Source organism: Bombina bombina, chromosome 2 (genome assembly GCF_027579735.1).
Source record: "Bombina bombina isolate aBomBom1 chromosome 2, aBomBom1.pri, whole genome shotgun sequence".
In the NCBI taxonomy this organism is placed as follows: Eukaryota; Metazoa; Chordata; class Amphibia; order Anura; family Bombinatoridae; genus Bombina; species Bombina bombina.
The window spans coordinates 1,178,468,350-1,178,486,325 of record NC_069500.1 but is presented as its reverse complement, the minus strand read 5'-3'; the positions used below and the strand labels follow the sequence as shown (position 1 = coordinate 1,178,486,325).

General features: G+C 37.9%; 1 protein-coding gene across 1 annotated transcript in view; it reads right to left on the bottom strand.

Annotated features, from left to right (window-relative positions):
* Positions 1-17,486, bottom strand: part of WWC2 (WW and C2 domain containing 2) — a 538,330-nt gene extending 520,844 nt beyond the window's left edge. Inside the window, 1 exon segment of the mRNA XM_053700248.1 lies at positions 17,087-17,486. Coding sequence (XP_053556223.1) covers positions 17,087-17,214 — 128 coding nt within the window. The 5' untranslated portion in view covers positions 17,215-17,486.
* Positions 17,487-17,976: the final 490 nt, after the last annotated feature.

Below are 17,976 nucleotides of genomic sequence, written 5' to 3'. Positions count from 1 at the left end.
AATTGTGTTAAAGTTGAGAATTATGATGAAGTGAACTAACTGTCAGATTTAGAATAATGTGGGCTCTTGGTAGAACATCTATTTTATATCAATGTATTACTCTGTTTTTAATGTAGATAATATTTAAATTGTTATTCAAAGATCAACAACATAGCATGTTTAACACACAAGAATACTTTAGGAAGTCTATATTATACTGGTTTATAAATTATGTATGAAGACTAGTCAATAAATTAAAAAAGCAAACCAAACACAAATACAAAGTGTTTTAGAGGGATATAGTCTGTCCCAGAATGTGCACGCAAGCAGGCGGCTTTTGGTAGGTTTGCTTTGTGCATGGTGAACAGGGCATACTTGTCAATCAGCACCAGATTTAGAATAACTCATGTGCTACTTGGCAGGATCATACTGATGTACTTCAGGAAGTTTTCCTCTGTGAAAAGCACAACTGAGCTAAAAGGGGCTGCTCCATGGTGGTAACTCGCCATAGAACAAGCTACTAAGCTGATGTTCAGTCCTGGTAGAGCCAGGGCCGGCTCAAGATATTGTGCTGCCTGGGTCCGAGAATGCAATGACACCCCCCAGTAGCAACATTACTGATTAGCATATCAACCTAGTAGCCTGGTCGCTTACCTTACTAAGCCTGCCTGCATGTAACCAATGCTTATGCACAATTGCTCAATAATTTGGAAGGTAGGCACTTGTCCCACCTTGAATGTCGCCCCTGACCAGTTCTGTGTCATTAAACATGATTATTTCATGCTGCAGGGAGAGTGCAACTTCCCCCACGGAGACAGGAGAGGAGTGGTGTGGGTCGGACTGTGACTGACTCAGTCATTGAAGTGCTGCCACTTGTGAAGTGCTGCCTGTGTCCATTGGACCCACTTTGTCCCATGGTTGAGCCGGCCCTGGGTAGAACGTTTCTCTCTTTGTATGCATTTGTATTATGACCTTGGGGAGGTCTCTCTAAGGGTTATGGGGGAAACCAGACATGAACTACTTCCCCAGTGTGTTTAGAGGAATATGGCTGCACCTCACTGACGAGGCCCACAGAAGGACGAAACGGTTGTCTGGGGTTGTCATGTTCTTTGTTCAGAGTAGAATTGCCTGGTAATTCGGGGCTGAACTGACCTTACTAGGATCAGACTGATATACTTTCCGTAATGTTTTCCTCTGGGAAAAGCACAACTGGGCTAAACGAGGCTGCCCTTAGGTGGTAACTCACAATAGAACAAGCTACTGAGCTGTTGTTCGTTCCTGGTAGAGCGATTCACTCTTTGTATTCATGTGCATTTGAACTTGCCATTAATTAAAAAAACAAAACAAAAAATTGTAAAATACAGCAGAATTGCATAATCAACAAATGCAAATTAAAAATACAATGAAATAACACTTTAATTTTTTTATAATTTCATAATTTCCTTTCACTTCCCTGTGACATGTATCAAGTGACAGTCATCATCTAATCACAGACCGATATGTATAGATATGTAAGATGTGAGCTATTTTCTTTTAAACAAAAGGATAACAAGAGCAAAGTAGATCTGATAATGAAAGTAAATTGGAGGGGGGGGGGGTTTATTGCATGCTTTGGGCTAGATTTATCAACGCGTATACGCGCCCCTGTACGCCTCAGCTCGCCTGTGGCAGGACGAAATTACCCGCAGGTAATTAACATTGCACACGAGCGCAGTTTTGCGCTCGCGTGCAATCCCGCCCCCTGCCCGCGCACAGCTAATCACGCGCGGGCAGGAGCTGTCAATCGATTGAATTTCGCCACAATAGAGGTGGCGTAGATGTTAGGGAAGCAGCGGTCTGGTGACCGCTGCTTGATAAATCATGGCGAGCAAGTTCTTGAGAGAACTTGCAGACGTAGAGGCTTGATAAATCAGGCCATAATATGAATTAAGAAAGCTTTATTTTGACTTTTGTGTCAGGCAGACTTTTTAATGCTGTACTATAGCACCTGCCGCTCTTTAGTATGCTAGCATACCACCAACCATTTTGTCCCTTTAAGAAAACAATCTTTAATCATGCCTCACAGCGTTGAAGAATATGAAAGCAACAGGTAGGATTAATCCAAACCTAAAGGGACATTAAACGTGTGTGTCTGCAGCTCTCTTCAAAGCTGATCTCCTATTTTACCCAAGTGGTGCTAGTTGGATGAAGCTCCACGTTTTAACACTGGATGTCACCATCTTGGAAATGAGGTATTTTGCATACTGTGACAGAAGTGGTGGCTTTCACAGATCAGCAACAATTCAGGGTTTTTGACAGCTGTATTGTGTGCTTTGAGTTAACATACACAATACCAAGGTGGACTTTCTTACAGTTTTTTTTACACGGTTTAAATGTTATATTAAAACAAAAGACCTCAAGAATAATATAGAGAAATGCATATGCTCCAAAAAAAGTAAAGGTTCTCCTCTGCCTAGTGCATTGTTTTTCAACCAGTGTGCCGTGGCACACTAGTGTGCCATGAGAGATCCTCAGGTGTGCCGCGGCTGACAACAGTGCGGGGGTGTCCCTCTTTCAAATTTTAAAATATTGGGAGGTATGTGACAGGCTCATCAGGCATCATTTACAACCATGACATTGACATTCATTCACAGACAATCATTATGATTGTTTGTGAATGAGTGTCAATATGTCATGTATAGTTTGTAGGAGGCATGGCATGACAGCACAGTACAGTGTGTGTGTGTGTATATATATATATATATATATATATATATATATATATATATATATATATATATATATATATATATATATATATATATATATATATATATATATACACACATACATACATACATATAGATATCCTGTATTAGGCTACAATGTGTGATTTTGTAACATTTTGGGATGGTGGTGTGCCACAGGATTTTTTTAATGTAAAAAAGTGTGCCACAGCAAAAAAAATGTTGCAAATCACTGGCCTAGTGCATGCTAAACCAAAGCATATAATACAGTTGGCAATGCCACTAATCTGTTGATTTACATTCCTTCTTTTACAGTTGGTAAAAGTTAAAGGTTTTTAAACCATGCAGAAGCGCAGCAGGTAAGAACTGTAGGCATTTGATGTATTAGTAGACATTAGTGGATATAAGGCCACTTTATAGATTACTAGTTCGGTATAAATAAACTAGAACATGTTTAAAGAAAGGCTGCAAAACTGGTACATGATATATAAAAAAAAAAAAAAACATGCAAGTTGCCAACTGTCCAATTTTTCCCGGGACAGTCCAGTAGATTTATTTTTGGCTTCCTGTCCCTGCCTATTAAAGTGACATAAAACATGTTGAGATCTCTGCATAGCCTTAAAGGGCTAATTAAGTAAAAAATAGTTTGCATTAAAAACATAAAATAAAATTGCTATCAATTATTTTCAAAAATAAGCAAAAATACTTACATAGCTATGCTGTCTGGAGTAGTCTGATCCACCCCCTTATCAGTGTTTAGCATCAGAATCACAGGCATTGTATTTTAACTGAGTTCACATTGGCTTAATTGGTTCTAGGTATGCTCCAGCAGATAATGAGTGTGCAGGTCTGCAATCTACTAAATCATTGGTAGATATAGAAAGGCTTAATGGGGAGGCACTGCAGTATACATTTGCAGGTAAAGTAATTAAAGTACAGATTATATTTTAAGTCTGTCCCATGTTCAGGTCAGCCTCTATTTAGTTTAATAATATTGTGTGCAGTGCAGTACGCCCATATTATTACTCATTGCTTACTGTAAGTTTTTTTCTAAAACCTTATCTGTGATCTTCTGTTATGTCAAAGTGTGAAGACAGGTGTCAGGTAAGGAGAAGCCATGTGATATACCAGGGAGGGTAGGAGACAAGGGGTGATGAAGCCAGACATCTCAATAGTGTTGCACAGTTTTGAACATGTGTAATTTCCCCCATTTATACACTGAGATTTTGCATATATCAGGAATGGAATTCAGAGAACATACAAAAAAAAATAATCTATTAACCTAATGCCCACAATCACGGCTACAGCAAAGATCAAAAATTACTATTTACCTCATAAAGAGCTAGATTACGAGTGGCGGGCTAACAGTTGCATGCGGTTTTTACTGTAAATATTTCACATTCAAATGTTCTGCACATAGGGGAATATTTTTAAATAGATATACACACATATATATATATATATATTATTTTTTTTTATTTTTTTATTTATTTTTTTTCTTCCCCACACATACACACACAGATTACAGCAGAGTGAATAACCACCAAAAGGTACTGGACAAGCAGATACAATAATTAAACATCCCAAAGACACCTCAAGAACAACTTACCTTTGTAACTACGTTCACGAGTAGTAAGAAGGATATCAGTAATTCCCTTGACAAACACTGGGATATTCTGCAAAGTGACCCTACTTTTCCGTTCAGACGGATGGTGCCATCACGTATTGGATACCGGAGAGTAACGTCCTTGAGAGATATGTTGGTCAAGACAGACCCAAGATCCAGTTATCAGAAGAAGGCCTGGCTGGACACTACCAAACCGGGCTGCTTTAGGTGCCTGGGTTGTACCACCTGCAGTGCCTTACTGACGGACCAATACTTTACCCATCCGACAAAGAAGATGAAGTTTAAACATAAGTTTAGCCTTACTTGTACCACAACGCATATAGTTTACCTTCTACACTGCTCCTGTCACCTTTTTTATGTGGGAAAAACTACTGACGACTTGAGGACCAGAATGGCCAATCACAGGTTGGCCATACAGAAGGGGACATAAGACCAACCGGTCGCCAGGCACTTTGTCCTTAAGGGTCATACTGTGATTGACCTGAAATACACTACCCCTACCCAGTGGGGGTGATAGGGGGAAGATATTGCTCTAAAGGGAAGCAAGATGGACTTACAGATTGGGGACAATGGCATATAATGGACTCAATTCTCATTTAGACTGGCATTGTTTTCTATAGAGGGTTTCTCTCTCTATATGCCCTTCTCATTTCTTTAAATGGTTCTATAAACTGCTCTATATGGGTGTTATTCCCATATTAATTCTCTATAATAGCGGATATTCTTTAAATAAGATTTTCAGGAATGTATCCTATTCCTCTTTAGTTGTTAGAGTAGGTAGGGACTTTAGGCTCTTTATGCTCCTTATGAGTGTTATTTCCTTTACTCTGTATTCTGGGGGTTTTATTGTTTTTTAACGCTTTCTGAGCAGATGCGATGTGAGCTTCGTGGGAATGACAAAGGGGGTATGTCCTTGACGGGCTCCCTTTGTGTAGCTGTGACTTCCTTAGTACGCCCTATATGGGTTCTTTTGTATTCATTCTTTTGTATTCGCCCTTAGCTGCTAGTTGCTTTGCTTTTCTCAGCTTTATTCTGATCTGTTTTATCTGATGGTCTGATATACAGACTTGTGCTGTGATATGATTGGTCAATAGTAGCCATACCCGCTTTTTGATCCTATGATCATGTGGCGTGGACTGTATGTGTTGTTAGGTTGCTATGACATCCCTGCTGACAGCCATTACAGAGGTAGATGCGGCACTATTGATCAATAGGGTTAAGGCTTGATTTCTTCCTTTATATGATAATTTACCTGTTATTTGATGTTATTTATTACTATCAAGTTGTTTTCACGCTATGTTTTAAGCAGGCACCAGGGAGTACAGATGCTGGGCCCCCGCCTGATGACGTCAGCCGGTGGGAGTGGCGCTTCTGGACGCGGCTCGGTTCTGTAGTACTTGAGTTCATTTAAAAGTCACGGTGAGGTTGTTGTTATTTTTCGATGTCTGACAAAGGGGGTAACACCCCGAAACGTTACAAATAAAAGAGTAATGATCAAAATCCCAGTGAGTGCATCCGTTCTTTGCAGCTTGTATTCATTTTGTGGAAGCACCCTGGGTAGATTTTCATAATTCTGGCTCTGTACGCCGCCACAATTAATTTGAAATGGAACAACCGAGATGTAATTGAAGTGCAGAATTTCATCTTTAATTCAAGGGGTTGAACCATTTTCATACACAGACCCCTTATTTTGGTGGTTTAAATGTAATTGGACAAATTAACACAATAATAAATAAAATGTTAATATTTTGTCGAGAATCCTTTGCAGGCAATGACTGTTTGAAGTCTGGAACGCATGGACATAACTAAACGCTGGATTTCCTCCTTTGTTATGCTTTGCCATGCCTCTACTGCAGCTGTCTTCAGTTGTTGTTTGTTCATGGGTCTTTCTGCCTTAAAGTTTTATCTTCAGCAAGTGAAATGCATGCTCGATTGGGTTGAGATCAGGTGATTGACTCGGCCATTGCAGAATATTCCACTTCCACTACTTTGCCTTAAAAAACTCCTGGATTGCTTTTGCAGTATGTTTTGGTTCACTGTCCACCTGTAAAGTGAAGTGCCGTGCTATCAACTTTGCTGAATTTGGCTGAATCTGACTACTAATATTGAATTAGCTTGTTTTGGGGGGCTCAGTGGGCGGAGCTATGCAAACCATAATTGGGAGTGGCTCTGCTGCAAAGTGTCCCTGGGAAAAAAATTCAAATGTTGACAACTATGTAAGGTAAGAAGGACAGAAGCGTGAGACATAATATAATACAACATTTTCTGTAAGAGATTGGAGGAGACTGAAAACACCTGCCATGATCTCAAGTTGGACTGTAGCAGGTCTATAAATAAATAAATGACAGCAACACTTTGTGGCACTAAAGTTGGTTAATTCATGGAAAAGACTTCCAAAAGTTGTGGAAATGACAAATACTGTCAATGAAATAAATATGAAGAAAGCGATCTCACGGATTATATCATCTTAGACTTTACAGAGAAATATGAGTAGATTCACTGGGCCGTTTTTTTGTTGTTTTGTTTTTGCTATCAAAATCTAGATTTCTATTTTTTAAAGGGACATAAAGGTAGGAGAAGAAAATGCACTAATGTGTTATATGCATACAATAGTGTAATAATAAAATGCTCTAAGTGTGTGTTTAACTCATGAAGTAAATAGAAAAGTATCTTAAAACTGTTTGCTCTGTTCCTTTAAAGTACTTGGATATGTGCATTCAAAACAGATGATCTCAAAGTAGATTTTAAATGGCCATTATAATGCAAAAATAACATGCTTTCATTTGTTAGGCAACACGTCTTTAAAATTTAGGAGTCAGTAAGAATATTTAGGAGCCAGATAATGGTATTTGTATATAGATATATGGATAGGTTGACCATATTGCAGCTTTAAAAAGGGACGTATATAAAAAATACATATGTCAGGGTTCTTATACAAAACAGTTATTTAAACAGTGCTGAAAACAGCCCTGACATATGTATTTTTCATATGTGTCCCTTTTTAAATGGTTAAAGTCAAAGAGAGAGAACAGCACTCCATGAGATAGAACAGAAGCTGGAATAACTTCCATGCATGTTCATTTTTATTGAATTCCTCAGGGTGCCAGTTCTTTTTGCACACTACGCCCCTTCACAGAGAAAAAAAATCCTGAAGCATATCAGTCTGACCCTGCCCAATGACAGTCCAGCGCCGAAATACCAGGCAATTCTTCTCTGAACAAGGGAAGCAACAACCCCAGACGATCGTTTCGGCCTCTTATGGGCCTCGTCAGTGAGGTGCAGTTGTATCTCTCTAAGGGCAAGTGTGCATGGAGTCCACGTCTGGTTTCCCCATTACTCTTAGGGTGACCCAAGAATAATTTGCATAAAAAGTCAAAGAGAGAGAACAGCACTCCATGAGATAGAACAGAAGCTGGAATAACTTCCATGCATGTTCATTTTTATTGAATTCCTCAGGGTGCCAGTTCTTTTTGCACACTACGCCCCTTCACAGAGAAAAAATATCCTGAAGCATATCAGTCTGACCCTGCCCAATGACAGTCCAGCGCCGAAATACCAGGCAATTCTTCTCTGAACAAGGGAAGCAACAACCCCAGACGATCGTTTCGGCCTCTTATGGGCCTCGTCAGTGAGGTGCAGTTGTATCTCTCTAAGGGCAAGTGTGCATGGAGTCCACGTCTGGTTTCCCCATTACTCTTAGGGTGACCCAAGAATAATTTGCATAAAAAGTCAAAGAGAGAGAACAGCACTCCATGAGATAGAACAGAAGCTGGAATAACTTCCATGCATGTTCATTTTTATTGAATTCCTCAGGGTGCCAGTTCTTTTTGCACACTACGCCCCTTCACAGAGAAAAAATATCCTGAAGCATATCAGTCTGACCCTGCCCAATGACAGTCCAGCGCCGAAATACCAGGCAATTCTTCTCTGAACAAGGGAAGCAACAACCCCAGACGATCGTTTCGGCTTCTTATGGGCCTCGTCAGTGAGGTGCAGTTGTATCTCTCTATGGGCAAGTGTGCATGGAGTCCACGTCTGGTTTCCCCATTACTCTTAGGGTGACCCAAGAATAATTTGCATAAAAAGTCAAATTATTTAAATGGTTACCCTATAATATGGAGAATAACCCAAAATGTTAGGAGCCAGGGGTAAAATTTGTGGAGCCAGTGGCTCCAAGGTTTATCAAGTCCTGTGTTAGAGCATATCATTTTATCACTAGCGACCCTGCAAGTCTGTTTTAAACCCCTGCCAATCAGCAGTGGTAGTCATACAACCCATCTGCACAATTACCGCTGCTGCTTGGGACCAGCAGTTCTCTATGGCTCCTAAGTGGTAACGTAATCGCCACAAAGGGGTTTAAACATAGTTAAACACATTGACTTGCAAGGATCACTAGTGATAAAATGACATGCGCTAACAAATTAGAACATGTCATTTTTGTACTATAAGGAGCCTTTAAAATTGTACAATTTCCTTTTCTCACTGCCATGATTGAAAATATTGAAAATGCTTATTATGTAAATAAATAATAAAACATGAATGATACATTTACTGTGCAGTATTTTGAAGCCCACAACTATTTACATTAAGCAGAAGTAGATCATATTGAAATACTTCACGCAAAAAAAAGTAAATCCCATCTCACAAAAAGACTGGGCATCCTTGATCAAGACCAAAATAATGTATCATTTAAAAAAGCAGTACGTTTTATTATCCCATCAAGTGTCAGCAATTGTAAATATATTTTACATATTGGGCCATGGAATATTGACTAAAAAAATAAAAAATGTATAGGCAGATGTTTTTTTTTTCTTCACAATTAGAAATATCTAAAATCCTTTGTTGCTTCTGAAGCCATCTCGTAGGCTGATTTTGCAAAGCTCTGGAAGTCTCAAAGTGCAATGTGGTGCAACTAAAAGCTTACGAGTGTTACATAGTGAAGTACATTCCAATACCAGGTATTCCTGACGCATGACTCACTGCACAGGGCCATCACTATTCAATAACAAAATAAAAAGTCACTGGGTATGTCTGTTCTAATGCATTTACCCACACAAATCTTTATCATCTACATTATGTTTTAGGTACAAAAGCCACGTTTATTTTGCAACATCAGCCATGTACACAAACCATAGTAGAATTTAATCAAGAAGCACAATGCAGAATTTCCATCTGCTATTTTTTTCTTTAAAACTAGAAGCTGTCAGTCACTTTAATATGAAGCTTTTCAGCGGTGTGTTACATTTTCTAAACAAACCACGCAGCAACAACAACAAAAAGGATAATCTTAGCTCAGCAACACCTCAGTGCGTAGCTAGAAGAAGCCATAAACAAGTGTACAAGCATTTGAAATGCACTGAGCTCTGTAATATGTTGTGTGGAACGTTAACAGAAATGCAATGAGGCAAGGCAAAATTCAAACTCAACAGCTATGCATGCCCGGTCGGCATCTATAATGTGGCAATAGAAAACAAAATGTTAACTCCGAAGAGAGCTATTTTTTAAATATCAGGTAGCAAGGAAATTTCTCAAAAAAAAACAAAAAAAAAAAAAACACTATTTATAAAAAAAGTTTGTTTCTTTAGGACAATTCTTTACCTTAAAGGGACAATGTACTGAAAATATTCTCCCCTTTAATAAGTTTCTAATTATCTATTTTACCTGATATTGGTGAATTAACTAGTGAAAATATGAATACAGCTGTATTCTCTATAGCAAAGTTATGTAAACAAAAGATAATTCCACTAATTAACCTACCAAAGGGGAGTAGAAAAGATATGAGTTTTTTTTTTAATTATCTGAAATAACTGTTTTTGCTCATTGAATTCCCCAACCCAAATTAACTAAATAATAATACCAAATTAACTAAATAATAATACCTATTTATTAGGCTTTGTGTATAGATAGAAATAGCATACGTAGGCCTGCTTTTCCTGAAGGTGCAACCCATTTAAATAGGCATGTCCTTGATATCAATGGGTGATGGTTTTAATGGACAAAACAATTCTTTAAAATACAAAAAATAAACCTAAAGAAAAAATTCCCCATAGATTGAATACTCTGCAGCAGGTATAACATGTTATTTTGAACACATTACAGAAGCTAACATTTAGCATGTGTTAACAATCCAAAAGCCAGTATGCTGCATAAAAACTGATTTATTCCAAAAAGACGTTAAAACATACAAGCGGTATATTGACAACCTCTTACTGGTGTGGTCAGGAACTGAATCTGAATACCAAAAGTTTGTGGAGTTTTTAAACCACAACAAACTGGGTCTCCAGTTTACAGCTGTATACAATAAACACAAAGTGGCTTATCTAGATGTCGAATTAGAGGGTGACACTTTGAAAAAAAAAGTGACATCATCATTATATGTCAAACCAATAACCGCTAATGCCCTGCTCCATGCCAGGAGTTGCCATCCCTGCCATATTAACTATGGGGTGGCTAAAGGGCAATTTATACAAATTAAGCTGAATTGTTCGGAGGAGGAAGAGTTATTGGCAGAGAGCAGGGCATTATGGAGTAAACTAAAAGCCAGGGGGTACCCAGATGGGCCTATTAGAAAAGCGTACATGGAGGTCTTACAAATACCAAGAATAGACCTACTAAAACCCAAATTGAGTAGAAAGAGTACAAACAAAAAGCAAAGAAGTGAGATTTATTTTATTACTACCTATTCCAATCAATATAGGGAAGTATGTAATATTAGCAAGAAGAATCTACCGATCTTAAAGCTGACGATCTTCTCAAGAATGTTATAGATAAGGGCTGTCACTTTGTTTCAAAAAAGAATATTACAATTGGGAATCTGGTCTCACTCCGTGCTCTGAAAAAAACAAAGAAACAGAGCAGCTGGCTTAAAGGTCATTTCAAATGTCGTACACATAGCTGCATAGCATGCAGCCACACTTCGATAAATAAGGTGTTTCAGTCATTTCATACACAACAGGTATTTGATTGTAATTTCTGCACTAACTGCCGTTCAGAATATGCAGTGTATATGATAACCTGCACCTCCTGTGAAAAACAATATGTAGGGTGTACAACACGGGAGACACATGTCAGGATACGTGAACACCCTAAATGACATAGAGAGGCAGGACGGTAACAGGTGCATCAAAACACTTCATATATGAACATGAAGGAGATATTAGGTCATTTACATGGATGGTTATAGACATTATTTCCTCAGAACCTAGGGGTGGCAGTAGAATAACAGAATTATATAAAAAAGAAGCGTTTTGGATTTTTAAATTACATACACGCAGGCCACAAAGTATGAATATTAAGGGGGATCTAATTAACTATTGGCAATAATAATCTCCAACATAGACTTTAATTTTTACTATTCCTTTGGAAGAATTGCCGTTTTTTGTAGATATCAAATGTGTAGTTACATAGATCCAAAAGCATGAGTTTGGAGTATTATTTGTAATTGGCTATAACACAAACATTTTGTACTCTAGATGGATAATGATAATGGAACATCATATAATACTGTTAAGCCCATACACATGGAGGACAAAGGCACCTTTTTATAAGTAAATGTAACACAATAATTTCAATCCTAAAGGTTATGTATACATGTTAAATGTATCTTAAGGATTAATAATTACTATTATTGTAGTTATGATACGTTAATAAAACTTATGTGTAGACTTAGAGAGATATCACTGTATGGGTCTAACAATGAATTATTGGGGCTTAAAGGTTGGGATAATAGCTAGTAGTTAGTATACAATATGCAATAGCGAGCTCTTAAAGGGACACTGAGCCCAAATGTTTTCTTTCGTAACTCAGAGCATAAAATTTTAAGCAACTTTCTAATTTACTCCTATTATCAACTTTTCCTCATTCTCTTGGTATCTTTATTTGAAATGCAAGAATGTAAGTTTAGATGCCGGCCCATTTTTGGAGAACAACCTGGGTTGTCCTTGCTGATTGGTGGATAAATTCATCCACCAATAAAAAAAAAAACGTGCTGTCCAGATGCTGAACCAAAAATAAAGCTTAGATGCCTTCTTTTTCAAATAAAGATAGCAAGAGAATGAAGAAAATTTGATAATAGGAGTAAATTAGAAAGTTTCTTAAAATTGCATGCTCTATCTGAATCACAAAAGAAAATTATTTTAAAAGTGTGTCAAATAAAGGTGTTAGAGTGGATATTATTATAGTAATCATTCAGTTTATAAATAAACAGTTTTGAATTAACACATATATACATAGGTGTAGGGCATGTTATTACTTTAATTGCAGGGGACAGGTATTTGGGCACGTGTCAGGACATCCAATCAGATTGTAAGGCGGTGTATAAAGCCTCCAGGTAATAAAAGACAAGTATTGTCCATGAATAAGGCCACTTGGGGCCGAAATGCGTCAGATAAGTCTGTCCATAACTGTGCCATAAATTTTATTATTGTGAGCCATTTTTTAAACGTCTTTTTGGAATAAATCACTTTTTATGCAGCATACTGGCTTTTGGATTGTTTATGCATTGACCGGCATTGGAGAGTGCTGTCCGGATATGAGGAGCGCAAGCATTTGCTAATGACCCGAGGAGGCTCCGGGTTAGTCCTACATTTACTAGAACATATTGATAATTAAACAAAAGTTTAACAGGTCCATCTAGAAGAACCTTACACTTATACGTCATAAATTAAACTGTCAGTTTTTTTAATTTCATGAGTTGACAATGTTTTTTTAATCCTAGAATTCAAATCGGATATTGAAAAGTCAGACAATATTTTATTAGAAACCTGAAAAAAGATTTTACTTAAAATAATCCAAATTGATGCCAAAAGTACTTCTTAAAGGGATATAGCACTCAGAATTAAAAATGGACAAAACTGCATTTAAAATTGTGATAGAAAATATTTTGCAATTAACATACTGTATATTAGCACAGATAACCATGATACAATCCACCACTCCCTCTCTGTACAGGTGTAGCATTTGAATGCAGGTGCGCTGAACATACCTATTACGTCTATAGCGATAAACATAAACAAACAGCGCATCACAAATCAAGGTGGCTTTAATACACAATTAAAAAGCAATACATTGTGTGTTATATAAGGAAGGGTGGAGATTTGATTTGAGAAAATATCATGTACAGCCACATTATATCCCATCATGATAGGTAGGAAAAGCAATAGATTACATTATATGTTTAGGCCAGTGGTTCCCAAACAGCCCCAGAAGACCATAAATGCAACTTTATGATAAAATAAACCAGGGGTATGCATTTTCTGGGAGCTAGAGATCCCTGGCATCCAAAATTGTATTTTTAGTTTCTAAATGTATGGAATATATATATATATATATATATATATATATATATATATATATATATATATATATATATATATAGAGATACACACACACACACATACATATATACACACATACACAGTATCTCACAAAAGTGAGTACACCCCTCACATTTTTGTAAATATTCTATTATATATTTTCATGTGACAACACTGAAGAAATTACACTTTGCTACAATGTAAAGTAGTGAGTGTACAGCCTGTATAACAGTGTAAATTTGCTGTCCCCTCAAAATAACTCAACACGCAGCCATTAATGTCTAAACCATTGGCAACAAAAGTGAATACACCCCTAAGTGGAAATGTCTAAATTGGGCCCAAAGTGTCAATATTTTGTGTGGCCACCATTATTTTCCATTGCCTTAACCCTCTTGGGCATGGAGTTCACCAGAGCTTCACAGGTTGCTACTGGAGTCCTCTTCCACTCCTCCATGACGACATCACAGAGCTGGTGGATGTTAGAGACCTTGCGCTCCCCCGCCTTCTGTTTGAGGATGCCCCACAGATGCTCAATAGCGTTTAGGTCTGGAGACATGCTTGGTCAGTCCATCACCTTTACCCTCAGCTTCTTTAGCAAGGCAGTGGTCATCTTGGAGGTGTGTTTGGGGTTGTTATCATGTTGGAATACTGCCCTGCGTCCCAGTCTCTGAAGGGAGGGGGATCATGATCTGATTCAGTATGTCACAGTACATGTTGGCATTCATAGTTCCCTCAATGAACTGTAGCTCCCCAGTGCCAGCAGCACTCATGCAGGCCCAGACCATGACACTCCCACCACCATGCTTGACTGTAGGCAAGACACACTTGTCTTTGTACTCCTCACCTGGTTGCCATCACATACGCTTGACACCATCTGAACCAAATAAGTTTATCTTGATCTAATCAGACCACAGGACATGGTTCCAGTAATCCATGTCCTTAGTCTGCTTGTCTTCAGCAAACTGTTTGCAGGCTTTCTTGTGCATCAACTTTAGAAGAGGCTTCCTTCTGGGATGACAGCCATGCAGACCAATTTGATGCAGTGTGCGCCATACGGTCTGAGCACTGACAGGCTGACCCCCCACTCCTTCAACCTCTGCAGCAATGCTGGAAGCACTTATACGTCTATTTCCCAAAGACAACCTCTGGATATGATGCTGAGCACGTTCACTCAACTTCTTTGGTCAACCATGGCGAGGCCTGTTCTTAGTGGAACCTGTCCTGTGAAACTGCTGTATGGTCTTGCCCACCATGCTGCAGCTCAGTTTCAGGGTCTTGGCAATCTTCTTATAGCCTAGGCCATCTTTATGTAGAGCAACCATTCTTTTTTTCAGATCCTCAGAGAGTTCTTTGCCATGAGGTGCCATGTTGAACTACCAGTGACCAGTATGAGAGCAATAACACCAAATTTAACACACCTGCTCCCCATTCACACCTGAGACCTTGTAACACTAACAAGTCACATGACACCGGGGAGGGAAAATGGCTAATTGGGCACAATTTGGACATATCCACTTAGGGGAGTACTCACTTTTGTTGCCAACAGTTTAGACATTAATGGCTGTGTGTTGAGTTATTTTGAGGGTGCAGCAAATTTACACTGTTATACAGGCTGTACACTCACTGTTTTACATTGTAACAAAGTGTAATTTCTTAAGTTTTGTCATATGAAAAGATATAAAATATTTACAAAAATGTGAGGGGTATATTCACTTTTGTGAGATACTGTGTATATATATATATATATATATATATATATATATATATATATATATATATATATATATATATATATATATATATATATATATATATATTATTTATTTTTTTCTTCCCAACCTCTCTGTAATAAAAACAGGAATATACACAAACAGCATGTTCAAGATTAAAGTTTATACATAACAAAAATACAATTTGCAAGTATGCATATTTTTCTCATCAAATCTAATTGCAAATTTGTTGGGAATCACTAAGACAAAAGCCCTTCCTCTGTAACTTGCAATTCCAGGGTACCTGCTGTATAAAACTGCCTCTGTCTATTCTTGAAATACATGTGTATACAATTGACATATTTCTGTTAATTTCAGAGTTTAGAGATAGACTAAAATATTTCCAGCATATATCCACTCTGTAATTATATACTGTGTGTAAGGAAATGCTTTCAGATAGCTGAATGGTGTATGCTGTCAGCTGAAAAGAGAAATTATTTAATCTAAAAGAATAAAGATTTTGTTTAAAGTTTTTTTTTTAAGTCCAGCGCTGTGGGCACATTGCATACCTGCTTGTGAACCAGGGCCTGAAGCATTTAGAGTTCAGGGAGGAATAACATTCCTTTGGGCCTTCCAAAATACATTTTTATTCATTTACTTAAAGCTGCTGCAAACTCTGGCTTGGCACTAGGCCACTTTGCATGTTGGTAAGAAAGTCTCACAGTAAGCATCCTTGTAGGCCAGATTTGGTAGAAAAGAGAACATAAATACAAGACAGTTAGCTTTAGTAGTGTGGTGCTATCCTGGACCTTTCATACAACATGACCTATGCATTACAATTAGCTCAAATAAAAAAAAATATTTTACATTAATATAAAATTATTGCATTTATATACAATAAATAAAATCTTAACACTTTTTCACAATCACAAGTAGGATATAAACTACCTTTTAACTTCACAAACTCTAAACTGCTGATTGTGTATGTGTATATATATATATATATATATATATATATATACACACATATATACACACACACATATACAAGCACACATATATACACACACACATATATACACAAGCACACATATATACAAGTACACATATCAGAAAAAGTTGTTTTCTACTTGTCAGTCCTATCATTCATCCTCACCTACTAAACTGCAAGCTACATGTGCAATGTTTACAGTACCATCAGACTCTCACATTGGCACTGAACGAGTTACAGAAAGGAAAAGTGAGGGCAAAGATATTTGTTGGGAGAGTGTGGGAAAAATCTATCTGCCTCTTGGGGCTGGGAAGTTGTATTCTATCCCCACCCCCTCAGAATTAAGCTTCTCTGTATGTTGCCTCACCACATTTTTCCCTTTTTTTCTCATTGCAAAGCTCAACATTCCTGAGCTGCCTCCTCCCCTTTGAATAACCCAGTGACTGCTACTTCTATGCCTCCTCTTCCATACCACCTCCCCTTCTCCTGCCCAGCCTGTCTTTCTTCCAAAACTCCCTCCCCCTCCAAGTCCAGATACAACATTGCTCACAACTCACAAACAGCTGCTACATAATATATTTGTTATATATATATGTTTGCTATTTAATAGGAACAGATCAAACGTCCAGCTGTAAGATTCAAAACACAGCTCACGTTATTTGAACACACTAGGCATAGTTATTACAATGACAAAGCTTAGGAAAGCCAAAAAAGAGTTCTGGGGACATTTGTCAACGTACCGGTCCCTTGGGTCTATCCAGCTGGTCTTCCTGGTGTTGTGATCGATATAAAATACCTTGCCGTCGAAATCTCTCGCTTCTTCCCAGCCATCTGGTAAAGGCAGCTGCCCATTTCCTTTCCTAGGCATGATCACCCCCTACAAACTCCTCCATAAGTACAGAAAGGAGTTGGATGGGGGGGAGCAAGGAGTCCAATGAAACAGTAAAAAAACAGCCCTACAAAAAATGTAGATCCTATGGAAATAGAGACGATGGCAAATCAAGCAGGAAATCCACTGGGTTACAATCCAGCATGACGGGCTGTGCTTCTTGAAGTGGGGACACTGGCAGCTACCGGGCTGGAGTTAGCAGAAGCTGTAAGGAGCCGTCTGGATTAGGATCCGGGGAAGCCAATAACCTCGGCCTGTTCCCAGCCAGAGACTCATTAGCATGAGATTAGCATCCGTCTCATCTGCATGCACATTCCACACTCCTGCATTCCTCAGCCTTAACCCTCTGGCTGCTGCTTGCTCAAGCTGGGCTGGGCTGCCAGTTACTCATACAATGGGAACTATGTAGTACTGCAACACTCGGCTAGATAACAAAAAACCTTTTTACTAATTGAAGGCATTCTGCAGCCGATAAGGCTACTTAAACTATATATATATATATATATATATATATATATATATATATATATATATATATATATATATATATATATATATATATATATATATATATATATATGAAACAGTATAGGTTTTAATTATTCAACTTATGTGTATAACCTATTTACTAAGTGAGGCTTATTTTATTACAGTTTACTGTGTATTTATTTTATAACTTTTATTGTGCTTAAACTAGTATTAATTAGGTATTTGCAGCAATAAACTTAGAAACTGTTATAC